Here is a 19586-nt window from a genome sequence, read left to right as displayed (position 1 = left end):
CAGCTAACTCTGTGACGGCAGAGAATAGGATTGTCCAACTGTGTAACTCAGCACCTAGCCCAATGCCCAATGTACAAGGCAAGTAGTCAATAAACACCTACTATGTGATGAATGAATAATTGGATGGATGGATGGATGGATGGATGAAAAGATGACAGTCTGATCTCAAAAACATTTAGTAGTGGGGTGAAATAATCCTTTTTGAAGAAATGGTGTTACTTCCTTTTTGAGTATGTGAATTAGGATCAAGTTTGGCTATGTGGGAAAGAAACCTATATAACCATGGCTTTTAAAAAGAGTTCACTGTCCTCTCACAGAAGCAAAGTTTGGAGACAGACACTCCAGGGCTGGCCTAGGACCTCCACTATTATTACAGGCTCTCTTCTTCCATCTTCTTGCTCTACCTACCAACTTTATACTGTAGCTTTGACCTCTAGAAATCACACAAAACACTTTGCCTACACCTCATTTGGCTAGAACTAAGTCACATATTCCGGATGGCCATGTGCCAATCTGAAAAATGAAGTTCTATTACTAAGGAAGAAGGGTGAGATGCATGGTAACTGGAAATCTTGTCATACAGAGGAACAAATAACACAAAACTGAGGATGCCTCCCCAAAGGAGAAAGGCTTGGAGAACCTGAAGTCCTGGAGGATGAGTTTCAAGGCTGAGAGTTGATCTCCTTGCTTCAGAGAATCCTTCCCTTCTGGGGCTGCTTCTCTCCCAAGTCTGCAGTTCACACCGCCCACTTCTTATGACAATGGCTTCACACTGGAAAATGACTTAGTTGTCTGAAAACTTAATAGTCATTAACCGTATGATATAAGATCCAACAAAGGTCATTCACTCTGGGCTGTCTTAATATAAAAAGGGAAGGGAGAAGAAAGTAGGTAAGAACATTGAGTCACTTACTATGTGACCTTAAATAAGATAGTTAATCACTCTGAACCTTAGTTTCTGCATATGTAAGACACATACTACAGTTATTATGAACATTACATCAGATAATAAAGGTGATGTATACAACAATGTGCCTGCTCCATTGTAAGTGCTCCATGATTAATAGCTGTTATTATTTTATTAAGTATTTCTGAAGCCCACAAAAACATGCTACTCCTCAACTTTGTTGCTTAAACCCCACACGGACTATCATTAGTTTTGAGATTTGCAAATAAATGTTCTGAGATAGGGGATTGGGGGTTAGAACTTGAGAACATATCAGATGAGAATCAGATGCACGAACCAGAAATACTAAAAGAGTGATCACTAACAGAGTGATCTAACACTCTGAACTGGGGTGGGCATCCTGCTATGTGCTCTCATATATCCCCATAATAACTTCATTACTTTTTGCAGTAACTGTGATTTAATGTCTAAGCTTATAACACAGGGGGGCAGGCACTGTGTCTGTCCGGCTCACCGCACATCCCTAAGAGTCTCAGTGAGTATGTGCTAGATGAATGGGATGGAGAGCTGGTTGGAAGGGACACAGAGAAGAGCTGGGAGTTTTCAACCCTTTTCAGACCTCACTGTCCAAATCAGGGCAAGCACTCAGTCTCCCTTTCCCCCATTCCCAACCATTTCTAGAATTCCCTGAGAGGTGAGCAGAGTCAGGGAGTGCAACGCACTGGAAAGGGATTGGGCATTGGCTGCAGCCCTCCCTTAACTGTCTCCTCCTGATAAATTTCTTAGGGAAAAAATATTCCTGGGGACTTCTGGAAATCCGACTCTCAGACATCCTGGAATGAAGGCTTGGACAGCGGGTCTGTGTCAGAATGCAGCTCAATACAATTCAACAAGCATTTTTGACACCCAGCATGTGCCAGGCACTCTGTTAAATGGTGTTCTATATACAGTTTCTCTTCTTAATAAATGCTTACTTTTATGCACATAGTTTAAAAGCTAACTGGTGCTAAAAAGTCATGAACGAGGCGAGGACTCCTGTACCTCCATCCCTCCCAAACCCATTCTACTTCTCATAGGCGACTCCTTCAACTCTTTTGGCTCTTTATTTTGGGATTTACCTCCACATTTATTGATAATTATGTGTATTCTACTCTCTGGAATCATCTATTTTAGACATTACCTACTGACTTCCTCTTATGGTAAGTGAGGATTTTCGCTTTATTCACACCTCTCTTCTCACCTCCACCCTTTCACTACAGTTATAAACAATTTTTGATGCAGTCTATATTGGAGCTTTTTATTATTATGACCACGTAAATATTGTCCACTGCCAAGTTAACAATTGTTTCATTTTCCACTTGAATTTACAGCTATGTCTTCCCACCCCCACCAACCGCTATAAAACAACTCTCAGCACAATTTTCTACACGGTCAACTCCGTCAGGATAATCTGGCATTTTCTTTTTCTCCAGCCCCTCGGGCCCACTGTAGACATACCTCCTTAGGTCTCCAGCTTCCTGCTGGATGGGTGGTAGTGGCTTCCCAGGCTCTGCCACATGGTTTTGAGCTGAGACCTTCCTCTTTTATCACTACAGATGCCTCCTTAGCCTCCCTCCTGCTCACGTTCCATTGGATACTTGCTTCCCACATTCTGTGTCTTTTTCGGCTTATCTACTTGTCTTAGTGGAGAACATCCTCCCTTAATTTGTTGAGAAAGGGGCAAAGAGGTAACATTTTTGAGATTTGCATGTCTGAAAACACCTCCATTCTACCTTTACAGATAAAAATTGAGTTTTAAAATTCTAGGTCAAAGATCATTTCTGATCTAAGTAATGGCAGCTTTGTCCTGGGATCTTCTAAGTTCACCATATTACTGTTGAGAAATCTGATCCCGTTCTGATTCTTGCACATTTGTATGTGAGCGGGCTTTTCTGAAATGAGACTCCTACCTTTATCCCTGATATTCTAAAATTTTACAGTGATATGCCTGGGGGGGTTAGATCTTTTTAATTCATTTTGCTGAACACTGGTTTGGGCCATTATATCCGGGAAATTTTCTTGTGCTTTTCTGCTAATACTACCTTCCCCTTTACCTTCACTATTCTGCCTAGAACTCTTGTTAGCCAGATATCTGGTGTCCTGGATTGATCCTCTCATTTTCTCATGTTTTATCTCCTATAATCCATCCCTGTGCCTTTTTTTAGTTCTCTTTTCCATGAGATCTCTCTGATGTTAGCTTCCAACTTTCTTTGCTAAAAAATATCAACTATCACTGCTTTAATTTCAAAAGCACTTTCTTGTTCTGATTTTTAAAAATAAGTATACAGCATATTGTCTTATTTTCTAAATGTACTATCTTATCTCCCCAAGAATATTATGGTCTGTCTCTTTTTTGGTTCCTTTTTACCTTTGTTTTGATCCATTTCTTTCTTGTTGGGGATTGCCTATTCCTATTAAGACTCAGGTCTTTTGGAAGCCTGGGTGGCTCAGTCGGTTAAGCGTCTGACTCCTGATTTTTGGCTCAGGTCATGATCTCACAGTCATGAGATCAAGCCCTGCATCAGGCTCTGTGATGGGCACAGAGCCTGCTTAAGATTCTCTCTCTCCCCCTCTCTCTCTGTCCCTCCCCCACTTGTGCATGCTCTCTCATTAATTCATTAAAACACTCAGGTCATTAAAAGTTGATTTGGAGCTTTTGTGATGGACATAATCATAGGATAATTTTTATTGGTGCCTTCAAGTGTGTTTTGGGTCAGTTCAGCTTCTCCAGAGGATCTCCCAAACCCCTGCCTCTTGGTTAAAATCTAGGTGCTGGCATTAGGTGGGTATGTGTATTTTGCTTGATCCCCATTTTAAATCTGGACTCTCAATTCCACAATCCTTATGCATGGCATCCAAGTTTCCCCAGAGAAAATGCCTCCTGTCTGCTATACAACTGTCCATGGCCCCTCGCTTTGTGTGGTCAGGATAGAACCTACCTTCTGCATCACATCCTCACTTTCAACCCTCTCTAGCCCACCTTTCACGGTGTCCAGTACCGGACTCCTACTGAGAACTTCAGGGCTCTGCAGAAGAAAATCGTTTGCTTCTTGTTGATCAGTGTCCTTCAGTGGGCATCTCAAGATGATCTTCCCCTGTTCCACTGAGGTATTTACTATTCCTCTATCCCATTTCTGCTTCCGTATATAGTGGATGGGATTGCTGGCTTCTCCTAGTTTCACTGAGAATGGAGTTCATATGGGTTTTCTTGTTCTTGCTATTTGGGGGGCGATTTCAAGAGAAGAGGGACAGAAACATCTTCACTCCACCATTGTAAAATCACATGTCTGCATTAAGTAGACATAAATCTACATTAAGTCTGCATTCTCTTTTAATCCCCACAACTATTCACATAGCCATTCATAGAGCTGAGGTTTAGAGAAGTTAAATTCTCCGCCCAAGGTCAATGTCGGAAAGTGGCTTAGAACCCAGGTCTCAGCAAAGGCAAATCGATGCTTTTTCTCTTACTCTCTTCTATCTCCAAACACCCTGAGATCAAGAGAGGGTGGTAAATGATGGTCCAACTTGTGGTTAATACCTGGAGATACAATGCCAAGAAGCCCTTCAGAAAAGGGGTCCTGAGTTTGTCAGAACTCCTTGGCAACTAGTGTCTTTCAGAGTCCATGGCAAATCTAGACTGTTGGCCAAAGGAAAAAATATATATACTAAAAATGTGTCCAGCCTTGGGGAAAGGGGCTAATGAACTCAGAAGGAATCCAAGACTCAGGCCACAGAAAAGGGAGAGGGCCTAAGTCCTAAGAGAACTTAGAAGATAAATTGATTTCCAGGTTCCCAACAGGAAAGGCCAGTGAGGCTAATGGTGTCACCCTGTAAGGTCAAGAGTCATGCTCTTGTAAGCACGGGGCCAAGGCTGCCCCAAGACATCGGTGACTTCCAGACCCTGACCTGTCATCGCTGTCAGGATTGGGCTCAGCCAGGGTGGGGTTGAGCTTTCAGGTAACTAATAAGATTGGTAATAGAGTAACTTATAACTGATACTGTTGGCCTGTCTCATACGTGCATAGCTCATTTATTTTTTTTGACCCAAGAGTAGGTCCCTAAATTAACTCTCTTTAATGTCATCTTGTTAGAGTTTTCTAAAGGATGATCCAGAGGTTCCATTTCACAGACCATCCCTGATCAGGGATGGCCCCCTGAACCACCATGGGGAAAATGATGGTGTGGCTTTTGTCAGGTCGAGGGGAACCGCTGCTTAGCGATGCCACCTGCCATGGGTGGGGGGGAGTTTAGTATGTGTGCTATTGCCAGATGAGACCATCATCTCTTCCCAGAACTGTGTCCTCCACATGTGTGGTCAGGATGCTCTCAACACCCTTATTCAAGTCACTGATAAAAGCTGATCGGGACAGATCAAAGGGCAGTGCCATCAGGTTCAGTTTTGTCATTGGCCTGGGGCTTGGCATTGATAGACAATCTCTGGATACAGTCCGTCACATTTAGGGTTATTCTTGGAATTGATTTCCAGATCAAATTTCCCCATCTTGCGTCCAAGAGAGACTTTTTCTGTAAAACAGCCACCTGAGCAGGGTGTCCTTCTTTTATGTCCACTCCTGAGATACATCAGTTGGGATGTTGAGAAGTGAGTGGGTCACCGAAGAGAAGAGTAAGCCCTTAGTTTATGATCCCTGGGCTCCTGTATTTAGACAGCAGCGCTTTGAGGACTCCGGCCTGTGGTTTCTTGTCATGTTCTGGGTAAACGCTGTGTCTCGTGCGTGGGAGAAATGAGCAGTGGAGAGGACACAGAACATCACAAAAATAAACAGGCACACTCCATTTCAAGCAGCTCTCACTTTTATCATAAAATACAAACGTTCTAAAATTAAGTGTCTTATTTCTATTTTCCCAACAACAACAAAAACAAAAAAATCACTCATGTCAGCTAAATACAGGTGCATAGATGGCTGAGCAGGTGAGTGTGAATATGAGGGAGGTGCATGTGTGGCGGGTGGTGTGTGTGAGGGGGGCTATGTGTGTGAGAGAGCTGGTCAACAGATGAGTCTGGTCTTGCTGTTTTCTGTCTATGACCTGGTCGGAGCCTTGGCTTCTCCAACTTCATGCCACGCTGCTATTACAGAATCCAGAATTCCAGAGCCCTTAGCCCTGATCCAAGGGCTAAGGTAGGAGGGGGGAGAAGAGAAGACCATCTAAAAATTTATGCCATTCCCACTGGAGGAAAAATAGGGGCTATTCATCAGGGGCCCACCAGCCGTCGAGCCAAACCTGGAAGAGAGAGAATACAGTGTCATGATGAAACTCCTGATGTTAGCAGAGATATTAGAAAAAGTAATACATTAATTTTGTGGCTGTCAAGGACTGGGTAGATCATGACAGGCTTGAAGGCTAAACGCGTTAGCATAAAAAAAAAAAGCTTTGGCTCTGGGAAAATAAAATATTAAAATGATCCAATTGGAGGGCAATAAAGAGCTTCTTCTGCCCCTTCCTTAAGGCAAGGAGCCCCTGGCAGCCTGTAAGGGACTGCCTCTCTGGGGCCAGTGCTCCCCCAATCTCCAGGACCACACAGCAGGGAGCCTCTCCAGATCTGAGCACCCTACCTGTGGGCCTAAAGCCATTCTACCTGCCTTAGAGGACCCAGGTGTGTCCTTCAGGAATGCCACCACACCACGGAACTCAGGGCCACGTCCCAGTGGGAGACCCCGGAGTCTAGACCATCCCAGGGCTCCCTGACCCCTTATCAACACCAAACGAAATCAGGCTTTCCGTTTCAACACCAGAGCAAGGAATAAGCGCTGAGACGTCACTGAGTGCCTGGGACTTCGCTTAGACCAGCAGGGAAGGAAAAGCCGAGAGCATTTGAGCCTCACCTTCCAAGCGCAGAAATATGCACACTTCCGCTTTTTCTCCCCGGCACCACACTCCCGTTCATACTTCAAAAGAGAGTTCAGAAGCCGTCTCCTCCGTGACCCCTTCCCTGACCTCTCCAGATGGAATCATTTACTCACACTTCTGGGATCCTACAGCAATTTTTTCACCCATCTGCTAGGATACTTGGAATGAATGGGAACGGAGATCAGTACAAATCGCAGCGGAACAAATGGCTAGATTTAGTCTAATCCAGGGATTCTCGGTCCCTTTTCAGCTGGGCAGATGCATATTACAGAAGACGTTCACGTTCACCACACCCTCCCATGAATTAATGAAACGAGAAGAGGGAGGGGGTGGGGGAGGGAAGAAGGAATGGGAACAAGCCACCGCATTAATTTGTAATGCCTCAGCTGGTATCCAGATCTCTCGCTCACAGTGTCATGGGCAAGCAAGGCTTTGGGTTAGTTAGATTCCCCTTTCATTAAATAAATTCCAGGAGAGCAGGGACCTTATCTGGACTATTTGCCACTTTATGCCCAGGGCCCAGCCCACGACCTGGCACAAGGGAGATGCCTCATAAACAATTATGCTGGCTCTAACCCCCCCTAACCCCACCCTTTTTTCTCTCTTCCAAAAATCACATTGGAAAAGAAATGATGGAAAGTGATATTATAGGGATACACTGGATTCCACTCTGATTTACAAAAAAAAACCATACATAGCCCGTACTTCGGCATTTCATAATTACTGGTAACAAATTACTCAGGACACACCTCATATCGGATTGCCACGCCCCATGAATCTAGGCCATCCAGGTTGGGAACTTTCAATGGGTTCAATTGTCAAGGGCATGGTTTGGACAGGACGTTCATTAGAGAGCCGGTAGGAGAGGTAATCCCCATGGACTAGAGTGATCCAGGAGTGATTCCTGGAGGAAGAGGAGGAGCTTGAACTGCCTTGCACATGGCCAATTGTCCTGGTTTGCCTGCAACAGTCTCTACACTGGCATTTCCAGTGTGATTATTCTTTGTGCTCCTTTTAACTCTCAAACTTATTGTTGTTTGGAAGATAAACCATGTGGTTATCCTACCCCGATGAATGCATGCAAACTGATGTGGCAAAGGGAGGGGACCACTCAGCTCCTCCTTCCCTGACAGCCACCTGCTCCTTCCTCTCCCTCTCCATATGGTTTAGTCTCTTGGTTCGCTTCTTTGCTCCTGACCCTACTTGTCTCCCGGACTACCCGGACTACACTCTCCCCCAGGGCCCCTGCATGCTTCCTGCCCAGCGCCGCCTCTCCTAGACCTGTTCCGCCCAGATGACTGGGAACCCCAGACACCACGGCCCTGCCTGGCACTCCCTGCATCCTAGCCCACGTGCTCACATTGCTCTGTGATCCCTCCCTCTCCCCTCCAGGAAACACCTCCTCCCTGGCCTCCTATACTCCACCCTCACCTATTCCTTCACCCACCTCACTAACGCTCCCTCTCTTAGAGCCTCTGCTGCGTCCTCCACAACTCCCCAACCTCCCTACTTGTAGGAGGCCCAGGGCTCAGTCCTTGGGCCTCATCTCCTCTTGATGCACACATACTCCCTGGGCGATCTCATCCCACCCCGTGCCTTTAAATATCATCTATATGCTAATGACTCCCAAATTTATATTGCCAACCCCAGCCTCTCCCTTGAGCCCCAGACTCACACATCCACCTGCCTGTCAACAGCCCCACTCATATGTGTAACGGGCCTCTCAAATTTTGCATATCCAAAACCAAACTGCATCGACAGACCCGTCTTTAAGAGTCATTTTGACCTTAGTATTTTGGCATTTCCACTTGTTCAAATCAAAAACTGAAGAATCATGCTTGGCTTCTCTCTTTCCCTCCTTCCACATCCTGCATCATCAAGTCCTGTCAATTCAACCAAGAAAATAAATACTCCAGATCTTTTCACTTATCTCCTTCCCACGGTCTCTGCCCTAGTCCACACCGCCAGCACCTCTTACTCCGACAGCTGTCAGGGCTCCTATCCTGCTCCCCTGCACCAGCTCTTGGCCCGTGGTCCAGGCTTCATACATTGGCCAACGTCCTCTTCTTTAGACGGAGAATTAGAACACGTCCTCCAAAGGTTAAAAGCGTTAATGGCTTCCCACTGCCCTTAAAACTCCTCACCATGCCCACCAGGCCCTATCTAGTTTGGCCCTGCATCCTCTCTGATTCCAATCCCACCCACTCCCTCTCCTACGCGCTATGCTCCAGGAACACTTCCTACCTCAGGGCCACTGCGCTTTGTATTTCTGCCCAGAGAGCGCATCACCTATATATAATCCCTCATTTCATTTAGATCTCTGCTCAGGAGACATCCCTTCATTCTCTCTCTCCTAACCTCTGGCCCCTGACACGTGAGCTGCTTGTTTATTTTGGAATTGTCTACTTTTTCCACTGGAATGAGAGAAGGAAAACCTTTGCCTTGTTCCCTCCAGGAACCACTGCCTAGGACAGTGCCAGGCACACACGAGGTCCTCAATGAACACCTTTTGAATGACCAAATCGCCCCTCTGGGGAGACCGGGGCCTGCCCCCACCTTGCCTCACTTTTCCCATCTCCCTTTCCTGAGCATGAATGTTAGTTGAAGATTTGGTGGGTGGGAATGAGTGGCCGCGTGCTGTCATCTTAAAACAACAAACAAAACTTTATGGCTGACCAGCAGGTAAAATGTGTGTGGAATTTTCAGCTAAAATATTGAGTTTGTGTTGGCTGCTTGCGGTTAAATCCTTCTCATCTGCCGTTTGGGGCACTTCGGAGGAGAAGCGTGAGGAGCCCTGATAAGCAATGGAAGCCCCTTCAGCAGGCCTGTTACAAAGTCAACAGGATGTTGGAGAGATTAGCCTGGGAAGGAGCTCAGGGTGCAGGAAGTAGGGGGAGAAAGCTGTAAGAAGATCGCCTGGCCGTGTCCTGTTGTAAACCAAGCAAACAGGTAAAGGCGGGTGTGTTATGCTCCACTACCTGCCACCTGCTATAGACAGTGCATCGTCATCCACTACAGCTCTGCAGCTACGTTTCTGCAGCCAGACTGTGGGGCCCAGCCCCCCGATGGGCCTACAGAAGGGGCCCGGCAGGCCCCAGACCGGCCTCACCTCCACACCGGACCGGTCCGCGACCCACATAGCCTCCTGACAGGCACAGGGCCCCTCCCTCCCCTCAACCATGGAACGAACGTACCAAGAACACACCAGCGAGGCCCGGAGCACTCGCCTCCCCTCCCCAGCAGCTTTCTGGGTACCGGGTGGACTCCCAGTGCGAGTTGAGGACTCACCCGTAAGCCTGGGGGACGAGGTACTGCGGCCCATCTCCTGCCATGGGGGAAGGGTCTCGGGGATTGGCGGAGAGCTTTGGAGGTGTCCTCTGAGGGTACGGATAGCTGGGCTGCACAAAGGGGATGTAGCCCAGCAGGGGGGTGTAGGAAGAGCGGAAAATCTGCTGTCCCATCTGCTGTGGATTGTACGGTGTCACCTGCAGGTCAGAGATGAGAGAGGGGCTGGGTCCTGCAGAGCCCACTGCTTCCAAACCTCACGGTTCCCAGCTCTAACCCCAACCCTAATCCCAGGCGCCAGCCCCCCCTCCCCCCAGCCCCTTGCCCCTCACTCATTGTGGGTATACAGAAGGCAATGTGTTGAAACTGCAAAAGCACAGGGCTCAGCTGCTGTGTCTGACTGGCAAGGTACTTAATTTATCTGAGCCTCAGTTTCCTCATCTGTAGAATGGGCAAACACTCCCCTCCCCCAACGGACTCCCCTGAGTTCGCTGATATAAGTAAAGAGACTGGCACGTAATAAATAGTACATAAATTTTATTCCCATTCTCTGCCCCACCTCCCTACCTGTTCCTCTGTCAACCATCCCCAAAGCCCTTGTCTCTTACTTTTACTGTCAAAAAAAAGCTGTTGAGATTTATATGTCCCTGGCCTCTACCTCAGGATCTCAACAGATTCCCAATGCAAGACAGCCCTGCCCCGTGGAAATGCCCGTGACAGGTGATGGAGATGTCCTGTGTCTGCACTGCCCAGTATGGTAGCCGCCGGCCCCATGTGGCTATTGACTGACTACTTGAAATGTGACTGCTGTGAATGAGGAACTGAATTTTAAACTTTACTTAATTTTAATTGACTTAAGTTTAAATAGCCACATGTGGCTAGCGGTTACAGTACTGCACAGTGTGAGTCTGGGAGAAAGGGCACAAAAAGGCAGTGGGATTCAGCTCACACTCTGGAGAAAATTAGGAACTCAGTGGGGTTTCAGACACTACCTGGCTCCGACTCCCACCAACGGACACGCCAGGGACCCTATCTGTCTTATCTACTGATATCTTCTCAGCCTTAAGACAATGCCTGGCGGGGGCGCCTGGGTGGCGCAGTCGGTTAAGCGTCCGACTTCAGCCAGGTCACGATCTCGCGGTCCGTGAGTTCGAGCCCCGCGTCAGGCTCTGGGCTGATGGCTCGGAGCCTGGAGCCTGTTTCCGGTTCTGTGTCTCCCTCTCTCTCTGCCCCTCCCCCGTTCATGCTCTGTCTCTCTCTGTCCCAAAAATAAATAAAAAACGTTGAAAAAGAAAAAAAAAATTAAAAAAAAGACAATGCCTGGCAAACAGCAACTGCTCAATAAACATATAGTAAATGAATGAGTGCAAGAGAGAAAGAGAGAGGAAGAGGAGGGAGGAAAAAAGAGGCCACTAAGTGTCTGCTTGAATACCTAAAGTGATGGGGAGCTCATTACATGTTAAGCACTACGTTCTACTACTGACAGCTCCAAACGTCAGAAAACTCTCTCTTGGACAACCATCCTCCTGTGTGCCGAAGGGAAAATTGGGGAAACTTCTGGGCTTCCTCTTTGAAAGCAAGAGTCTGGGGTCCAAGCTGCTCACGGATTCAGCACACAGACAACCCTCTCTCCAACACTGCACATCCTTATCTCATTAAAAAAAAAACAAAAAACAAAAAAACTCACAAAGGCTAGGGTTTATTGAGTGCTTAGGGCATGCCCAGCCCTTCATACAGATTCTCTCACTCAAACTCCAAACAGCCCTGGGAGGCAGGACCATTACTATTCCCACTGTAGGAATGAAGAAATGGGGTTCAGAGAAGTTAAGACCTTGCATAGTAAAGTGCTTCAAGGTGTCAGAGTTGTAGTGGGAAGCCCCAAGGCACACCGCTGTACCGCACCTCCACGCATGCTCCCTCTGGAGGCTGGAGGTATGCTCCTCTGTCCTGGCCCTCCCCATGTCTCCCCCAGAGGATACACAGGACTGGGTGATACTGGACATGGGCACCAAAACCCCAAGATGACAAGCTGAAAGTCAGAAAGGGCCAAGGGCTCAAAGAGAGAACCCAGGAAGACATCTCCCAGGACAGACACCTGCAAGAAAATAGCAGAAAATCCCCCTGGTTTTCTTGGGGGTGGGGGTGGTGGGTGGAGTCCGGGACCTGGGAGGGAACTGACGTGAGAGAGGAGACGGGGGTCCTACAGCTGATACAAGCTTTCTTTTTTTTTCTAATTTTTTTTTAACGTTTATTTATTTTTGAGACAGAGAGAGACAGAGCATGAACAGGGGAGGGCCAGAGAAAGAGGGAGACACAGAATCTGAAGCAGGCTCCAGGTTCTGAGCTGTCAGCACAGAGCCCGACGCGGGGCTCGAACTCACAGACCGCGAGATCATGACCTGAGCCGGAGTCGGACGCTTAACCGACTGAGCCACCCAGGCGCCCCACAAGCTTTCTTTAGAAAGGTACCCTAACTACATGTAACAGCTAAACACCATACAATGGCCACGTATGCCGCCCTGGAACCATCTCCAGGATACACTCTGCTGACGAAACTAATGTTAGAACAGTGTGCCCAGAAAGCGGCATTTGTACAAAATGTTTGTATAAATAGATACCACTGGAAAGATGCTTGAGGAACCAGCAACAGTGACTCTGACATTTTTAAAAATTTTGTATCATGTTCTTATATTACTTTTTCAGATGCACACACGCCCAGAAGGTCGCCTCAGTGCGAACTCTTTGGAGCTAGGTGGGGGCTAGATGGTTGGTATCACTGTTTGTGGGGTGGGGGTGACTGACTGAGATTCTGTGAGCCGGACTGTCTCCTCTCTGTTCTTCTTCAGGATGCAGATTCCCTACTGCTAGAGAAACAGTTCTGGCCCAGCTAATAAAGTAGGCTCTACCTATGGGCCCTTCTCTACCCTCTGGAACATTCCAACATACTTCAGGTCAGGGGGACGGTTTGCAGAGAAAGGGTGGGGCTCCCTGGGGGGAGAAAGGAGAGCCAAGGAGTGTAAGTCTGAGTGTGTGTGTGTCGGGGGGTGGGGGGTCTGTCCACCTGTGTGTGAGGGGCCAAGACCAGCCTGGGGATGAAGAGCAGTATTAGCTTCTCTCCTCACACCCCCGTTGCTGCCCCAAGACTCTCAGTCTCTCTGACTTGTGTGTGCAGCCTGGTGGCGTGCATATGACTATATCTTCATGTGTGTCTCTGTGTGTTTGCATTTGTCTCTGCTGCTTTATTTTGATACTGTGTTTTTGTGTATCTGTGTCCAAGAGGCAGTAAACCATGGTCATTGGCAGCATGGACTCTGAAGCTGAGCTGCCCAAGGTCAAACTCCTAATTTTGCCGTCGTGTGATTTTTAAGCACATATCCGCTACCCACGGAAGCAGGGGTGCCAGATTTAGCAAACAAACAAAAAACAAGATATCCAGTTAAATCTGAATTGCAGATGAACACAAATAATTTTTTAATATCGGTGTGGCCCATGCAACATTTGAAGCTAACTTATACTAAAACTCTACCCACCGTCTATCTGAAATTTAAGTTTAACTGGGTGTCTCGTATTTTAACTGACAAACTGACATGGAAGGGTGTGAGTCCCCAGCCCCACTGATGCTGGGCAAACCCATGTGATTTTCCTTGGCCAGTGGAAAGCGGGTAGGCACACATCCCACGTGCTGGCTCTACGCCGAGGCGCTCGGAAGCATCACGTGTTTCCGCTCACCCCTCTGGCACTCCGGTCATCCACGTGGCAGGAGCCAAAGCTACTATGTCTTGGTCTCAAAAGGAGGTCACATGAAACAGGCTTGAACCCAACCCCAGCCCAGCTCAACCAACTCAGAGGCCTATGAGTGAAAAATAAGTATTTATTGTTGAAAGCCTCTGAGGTATTGAGGCCATCTGTTGCCACAGGAAAAGCTAACTAGTATGTTAACTTTGTGACCTTGCGCAAGTTATTTAATCTCTCTGTGCCTCAGTGTCCTCATCTTTAATCTATTTCATAGGGCGGTTGTGAAGTTCATGCAGGTAAAGCCCTTATCTTTTTCTCTCTCTCTCTTTTAAAGTTTATTTATTTTTGAGAGAGAGCTAGCATGCTTGCGTGAGCCGCTGGGGGTGGGGGTAGAGAGAGAAGGGCACAGGGGATCCAAAGCGGGCTCCGTGCTGACAGTAGAGCCCGATGTGGGGCTAGAACTCATGAATTGTGAGATCATGACCTGAGCCGCAGTCGGATGCCCAACCGACTGAACCACCCAGGCGCCCTGCCCTTAGTTTATGCAGGTTAAGCCTGTAGAGAACGGCTGGCACATAGTGAGGGCTCTGCAGGTGCCAGCTCTTATCACCAAGGGACACTGGTTTGTCTCCATATGCACACTGGCCTCTGTGCCTGTTCTCTGGGGCTAAGGGCGGGCCAGGAAATATATGGCCAGTGCCCAGCTGGATAAAGATGAGGCAGCAGATGTCCTTCTGACTTGAAGGCCTTTGTGGAGCTGGGACAGAGGTGGGCAGGTTGTCTACTCACCTGTCGGGAATAACAGCCCAGCTGGGGGTGCAGGGCCTGCTGATAGGGCATCCTGGCTGCACGCTGTGGATACAGGCCCTGCAGAGAGAAGGGGGAGGCTCAGCAGTGTGGGGAAAAGGGCTCCCAGCCAGCCAGAGAGCGGTAGCCGCTCAGCCCAAAGACCAGCTCACATGCCGGGAGCGCCAGCCTGCTCGAGTCCGTCCCACCACACTGCCGGCCAGACCCACCCGCCAGTTAGTCCTGTCCAGCCATCAGGCCAAACAAGCACAACTCACCCCACACAGGAAGCCCCTTCTTGGGCAGGATTCATAGCCCTTGGGGTGAGTATTTAAGGTAAGACCTTGAGGAACCTGATTGCCTCTTGAATCCCAGATCTGCCCCTTGGTGGCTGTGTGACTTTGGGAAAATCACTTCACTTCTCTGAGCCTCTTTTCCCTTGTCTACAAAATTATATGTGTTTGGACCTGGAAAGCCTGTGAAAGTAGCTACATTATTTTTTTTGCTATTTCACCCTTTGTCCTTTCCCCAAACCCCATTCCTGCCCCAAGACAGGAGGTATCGATGTGCATCTGTGTGTATGTGTGTGTCAGTTTGCATCTGTGTTTATTTAAACACATCAACACGTGTGCTTCCCTTTGTGTCTGCAGCTGCGTGTTTCGGGTGCATTAGTTTGGGTCCCTGCTGCTGTGTGTCTATGTGCCACATGTACAACTGAGTCTGTACCTTATGATGAGGATTGGCCCGAAGATCAATGAGCTAGTGCATCTAAAGGGCTTAGAACAGTGCCCAGCACATAGTGAGGATTCTGCAAATGTTAGGGATTTTTAGAATTTCTCACTGCTCCCCACCCCTTGGAGAAGCTGTCTGGCAGTTCAGCCTGATGGAAAGTGGAATCTTTATTCCGAACTCTGTCTGGGGTGGCCTCAGGCATCCATGTATACACACACACACACACACACACACAATGTGCTTCCGTGGGTGGCGTCAGATCATGGCCCCTCTAATCTCAGACTGCCTCTACCTGCCAATTCAGAGTCATCTCCTCAGATGCTGCTCAAAGCACCCCTCAGGCCAGTATGTCTTTCCCGAAGATTCCAAACCCTGAGATGTTGCCTTCATTCTGGGCTCAGCTTGTGGCAACTATCAAAGTGTTGGTGGCTGACACTGTACCCTTGATGACTTCCTCAGAGCCCATGAGCTCCTCATCAAAGGCTCCAGAATTCCTGACATGGGGCCCTATCTTCCAGATCCCCAAGTTTACACATCCTCTAAGAACCTCTCCTTGGTCTCTGCTCCCAACCAACTGACACAGACCGTGGTCAGGCCCCTCCCGCCTCCACCAGCCCCTTCACCTGCATCCCAGACCCTGTGGCCAGGGCAACCCCTTCACCACCGTGACCACAGCCTAGTCTCTGTGACCCCGGCCGTGGCCTGACCCTGGACAGAGAAGTCGGACAGATGGGGCTGTTCCAGCCGGCAGCCAGCTCCGAGGCCATGTTCTGTGTGTCCGTCTCCCTCCCCATCAGCCTCGGCTCTGTTATACACAGCAGACTCCCCCAGGCCACCATCCCCTCCACATCGGCCTGGGCCAGGCTACCCCTCGGGCCTGTGCAAGACAAACAGCCACCTCCCTGCTCCATCCTGGACGGATTTTCAAGAGACAGGGCCACATGTATCAGCATGAGCAACACACTATCTGACTTTAAGGATGTTGCTAGTTGTTCAACTTGCAATTCTGGAAAATCGAAAGCAAGGTAAATAAACACTCATTCTTCTTTGCTTGAGGTCATGGCCTCTTTCCACTCTCCCTCCTTAACTGGGAGCAGCATTCCTTTATGCCAAGGAGCCCAGGGCACTCTGGAGTTCCTTGGTGCTGTGGACTTAGTCCTTCATGGCTCTGCATCGCTCCGCATCGCTCCACAGTAGGGTTCTGAGCAAATTGGCTTTGGGACCTCATCTTTATTCCTAACGCCAAGCAGGAAAAGAGACTAGGATAGACCGTTCCCTGTGTCTCCTCCAGGTCTTTGGAGTTCCCTGACCCTGTTTCCTAGGAAGACCAGGGCTGAATAATAATAAAAACCAACATCTGTATCACACTTTAGATTTTTCAAAGCTCTTTCTCACCCATGAACTCAATTAACCTTACAAGCGAGTCAAGCGTATGCTGCTGCTGTGGCTGCTGCTTATTATCATGAGCCCATTTCACAAGTGAGGAAACCAGGGCTCAGAGCGTTTAGCTAACTTTAACTTGCCCAAGGCCACACAGCTCGAAGGCAGTAGATTCCTTCAAACCCGAGTCTGCCGATTCCAAAACCTGCCTTCTTTTTATTAAATCAGGCCCCTTGACGAGCTGTCTTGAAGCTGGATGGCATTATGAAATCACGAGGAGCTGGAAGAAGGTAAACTGCACTGTTCCCCATCACTACCTGGGAGGGTGAGCGTCTCCAGCCGAGGCCAGGAAGCCGTGGAAGCAGCCCTGCCCTGCAAACACTGGCATCTCTGAAAACAAAGGGTCTCTGTGCTCAGGTACGTTCGAATCTCACTCCCTCCAAAAAGTCAGGTCAGAAGCGGGTGTCGTAGCAAGGAGCTGCTATCTCCTCTTTATAAAGCAAGCCATCATGAATCAGCTTTATATGCCGAGCCGTGAGTGCACTTAGAGTGGATCGGTTTACACTGCATAAAAGTATGCAACTGCTTCTTTCAGAGGTGGGGTGTGCACACAGGGCTGTTCTTTGATTTGTTCCTGACGTGTGCTGGACTGTGAGCTTGTCTGTCATCTTCGAATGCCCTCGCCTGGCCAATGCTTGGCCTCTAGTCAGTGTCGAGCAAAGGTTTTTGAATTACTTAAATGAATGAGTAAACACATAAATAAAAATGAACACATGGGTGAGTCGGTGAATAAATGCCTGAAGAGTAAACAAGCAAACACAAACGTGCAAGGGTGAAGAGTACTGGAGAAGGGGTCGGTGAGTGGAGGAGGGCATGCGGGCACTTCTCTCAAGACTAATGTAAGGAGGATCCAGATATGGGACCCGAGTGTGAGGCTTTCTGTCCTGCGGGAGGAGAGGGCGGGACCTTGTCCTCTTTAGCAAACAAACAAAAAAGGCTTGAAAGCAAAACATCAAAGGGAAAGAAAGCTTAGCTTCTGTTTAAGATTCTGGGGCTAAGGCTGGTGCACCGGCCCAGAGAGGCTTTATATGGGGCAGAGAAGATCTGCCTTCTGCTCAGGGGACATCTAAGCCATAAGGCTTGCTGCTCTGCTATAAAAGAGGGAATGACACAGGGAGCCAAGGAGAAGTGGAAGGGGAAGGGACACAGAGAGAGGATAAGATGACTTTCAGGTGTTTTGTCTTCTCTATTTGCTCTCTCCATGCTTTGCTGGGCCAGGCTGGGGCAGCAGGTTCCCAAGGACCTGACTGTTACAAGTTGGCATGTCCCTCCAGTACACCCACGTGCCACTCTGGAGAGGTGCTGGGGCGGGGGCCAGAAGACTAAGTAATCCTAGACACTGAGCGCCTTTCCTGGAGAAGCTGAGCACTACCTAAAGGGACTATTTAAGCTACTGAATTGAACTCAAGTTTAAACCAGAGTGGACATTGATTTGATTTTTTTCTTCCTTCTGCCCAGTGGGCAGCAACTCTTAAGGGAAATTGACTTAAATAGACAAACTAAAGAAACTACATTTTCCTGCATAAGTAAGTTCTGTGAGTAAAATTTCCAATCCTGCTACATGTGTTTCTGGTCACTAATTCCCTTTAGGCTATTAGGCTATGAACCCAAGACTGAAAATGTGTATGCCAGGCCACCTTCACTGGTACAAGCTAAGACCACTCAGATGTCGTTGAAATAAGGTGGCCATACAATTTGGCGTCCACACCAGGGCACTTGAGAGTGAAAGGGCGTGCTTTTAATAATTATGCCGGGACAAAAGTCCTAAACCCGGACTGTCCTGAGTACTCTAGAGGACACATACCATCCAGGTAACAAGGAAGCACTAGCAGGTGGGTGGGAAGCTGGGACCACACCATCATCCTATGCTGGGAGTCTAAGCACTTAAACGGCCAAAACTAGCAAAGCAGATCTGGAATACACAGCATAGAGTGAACTGGAATTCAGACAATGGAAAATTTAGAAGTGTGTGTGTGTGTGTGTGTGTGTGTGTGTGTGTGTGTACACCACACAGTTGGTCTGATGTGGCTGCAATGAAGAGAATAACAAGTCTAAAGCCTCTTTGTGAGTCAGGCTCCCCATAAGCCACAGCTTCTCCGTGGCTGGAAGCTGGACAGCCAGACCCACTCACTCACCTGATACTGTGGGAAGGTGGAGTGATTTGTGAACACGGGCGGAGGTGGATAGTTGAGGTTGAGCCACAGTGGCTGGTTCAAGGTTGCTGAGGTCCAGGCTGTGGCAAAGCGTGGGGTGAATACATTCCCTGTGTACTTGAGGTTGTTCTTGTCGGCCACCGTCACAGGTGGGTTAACTGCAAGTCACAGGAGAGGTAGAGTATTTCAGGGATTGGAGAAGAAAGAGGCCAGGACACCCTCAGCACCGTGACTACCCCAGGATTAACGCTCTCAGATGTCAGGTCTTTTAAGCTCCAAGACTCGGGTTCTTCAAAGTTTGGGTGACTTTCCAACTACAGAAAAACATCATTAGCACACACCTGGCCAATTTGGAAGAAGTGAGAATCCCAGCATGGTCTGGCTTAGAGCTCTTTCTCCATCATTCACTAGTAAAGGAGATGGTTTAGCAAGAAAAAACAATAACCCAGGTTGCTATGGCTATATTTCACCTAGGTACAAAACCAAATTCTTTCAAGTGCTTTACAAAAATCCAGTTTTATACCAACAATTGCTATGTCGTTGGAATTCATTCTTACCAAGTTATTAAAGCAGTCCCCTGGGACATGTACTTGGCAACACCGAGAACCTTATATAGGTTATTGTACCTATATTGGAATCAC

The 19586-nt window shown here is 48.1% G+C and overlaps 1 protein-coding gene across 1 annotated transcript in view; it reads right to left on the bottom strand.

Moving 5' to 3' along the window:
• Positions 1 to 5756: 5756 nt before the first annotated feature.
• Positions 5757 to 19586, bottom strand: part of CC1H1orf94 (chromosome C1 C1orf94 homolog) — a 37141-nt gene continuing 23311 nt past the window's right edge. Inside the window, exons 4-7 of the mRNA XM_030326207.1 lie at positions 18928 to 19103; positions 14624 to 14701; positions 10103 to 10299; positions 5757 to 6187 (exon numbers count right to left, since the gene is read on the bottom strand). Of these exons, the coding sequence (XP_030182067.1) occupies positions 6112 to 6187; positions 10103 to 10299; positions 14624 to 14701; positions 18928 to 19103 (527 nt within the window). The 3' untranslated portion in view covers positions 5757 to 6111. The remainder of the gene's footprint in view (positions 6188 to 10102; positions 10300 to 14623; positions 14702 to 18927; positions 19104 to 19586) is intronic.

The sequence above is a fragment of the Lynx canadensis genome, chromosome C1 (genome assembly GCF_007474595.2).
Source record: "Lynx canadensis isolate LIC74 chromosome C1, mLynCan4.pri.v2, whole genome shotgun sequence".
Taxonomy (NCBI): Eukaryota; Metazoa; Chordata; class Mammalia; order Carnivora; family Felidae; genus Lynx; species Lynx canadensis.
The sequence above is the reverse complement of the archived record's forward strand: the minus strand, read 5'-3'. Positions and strand labels throughout refer to the sequence as shown.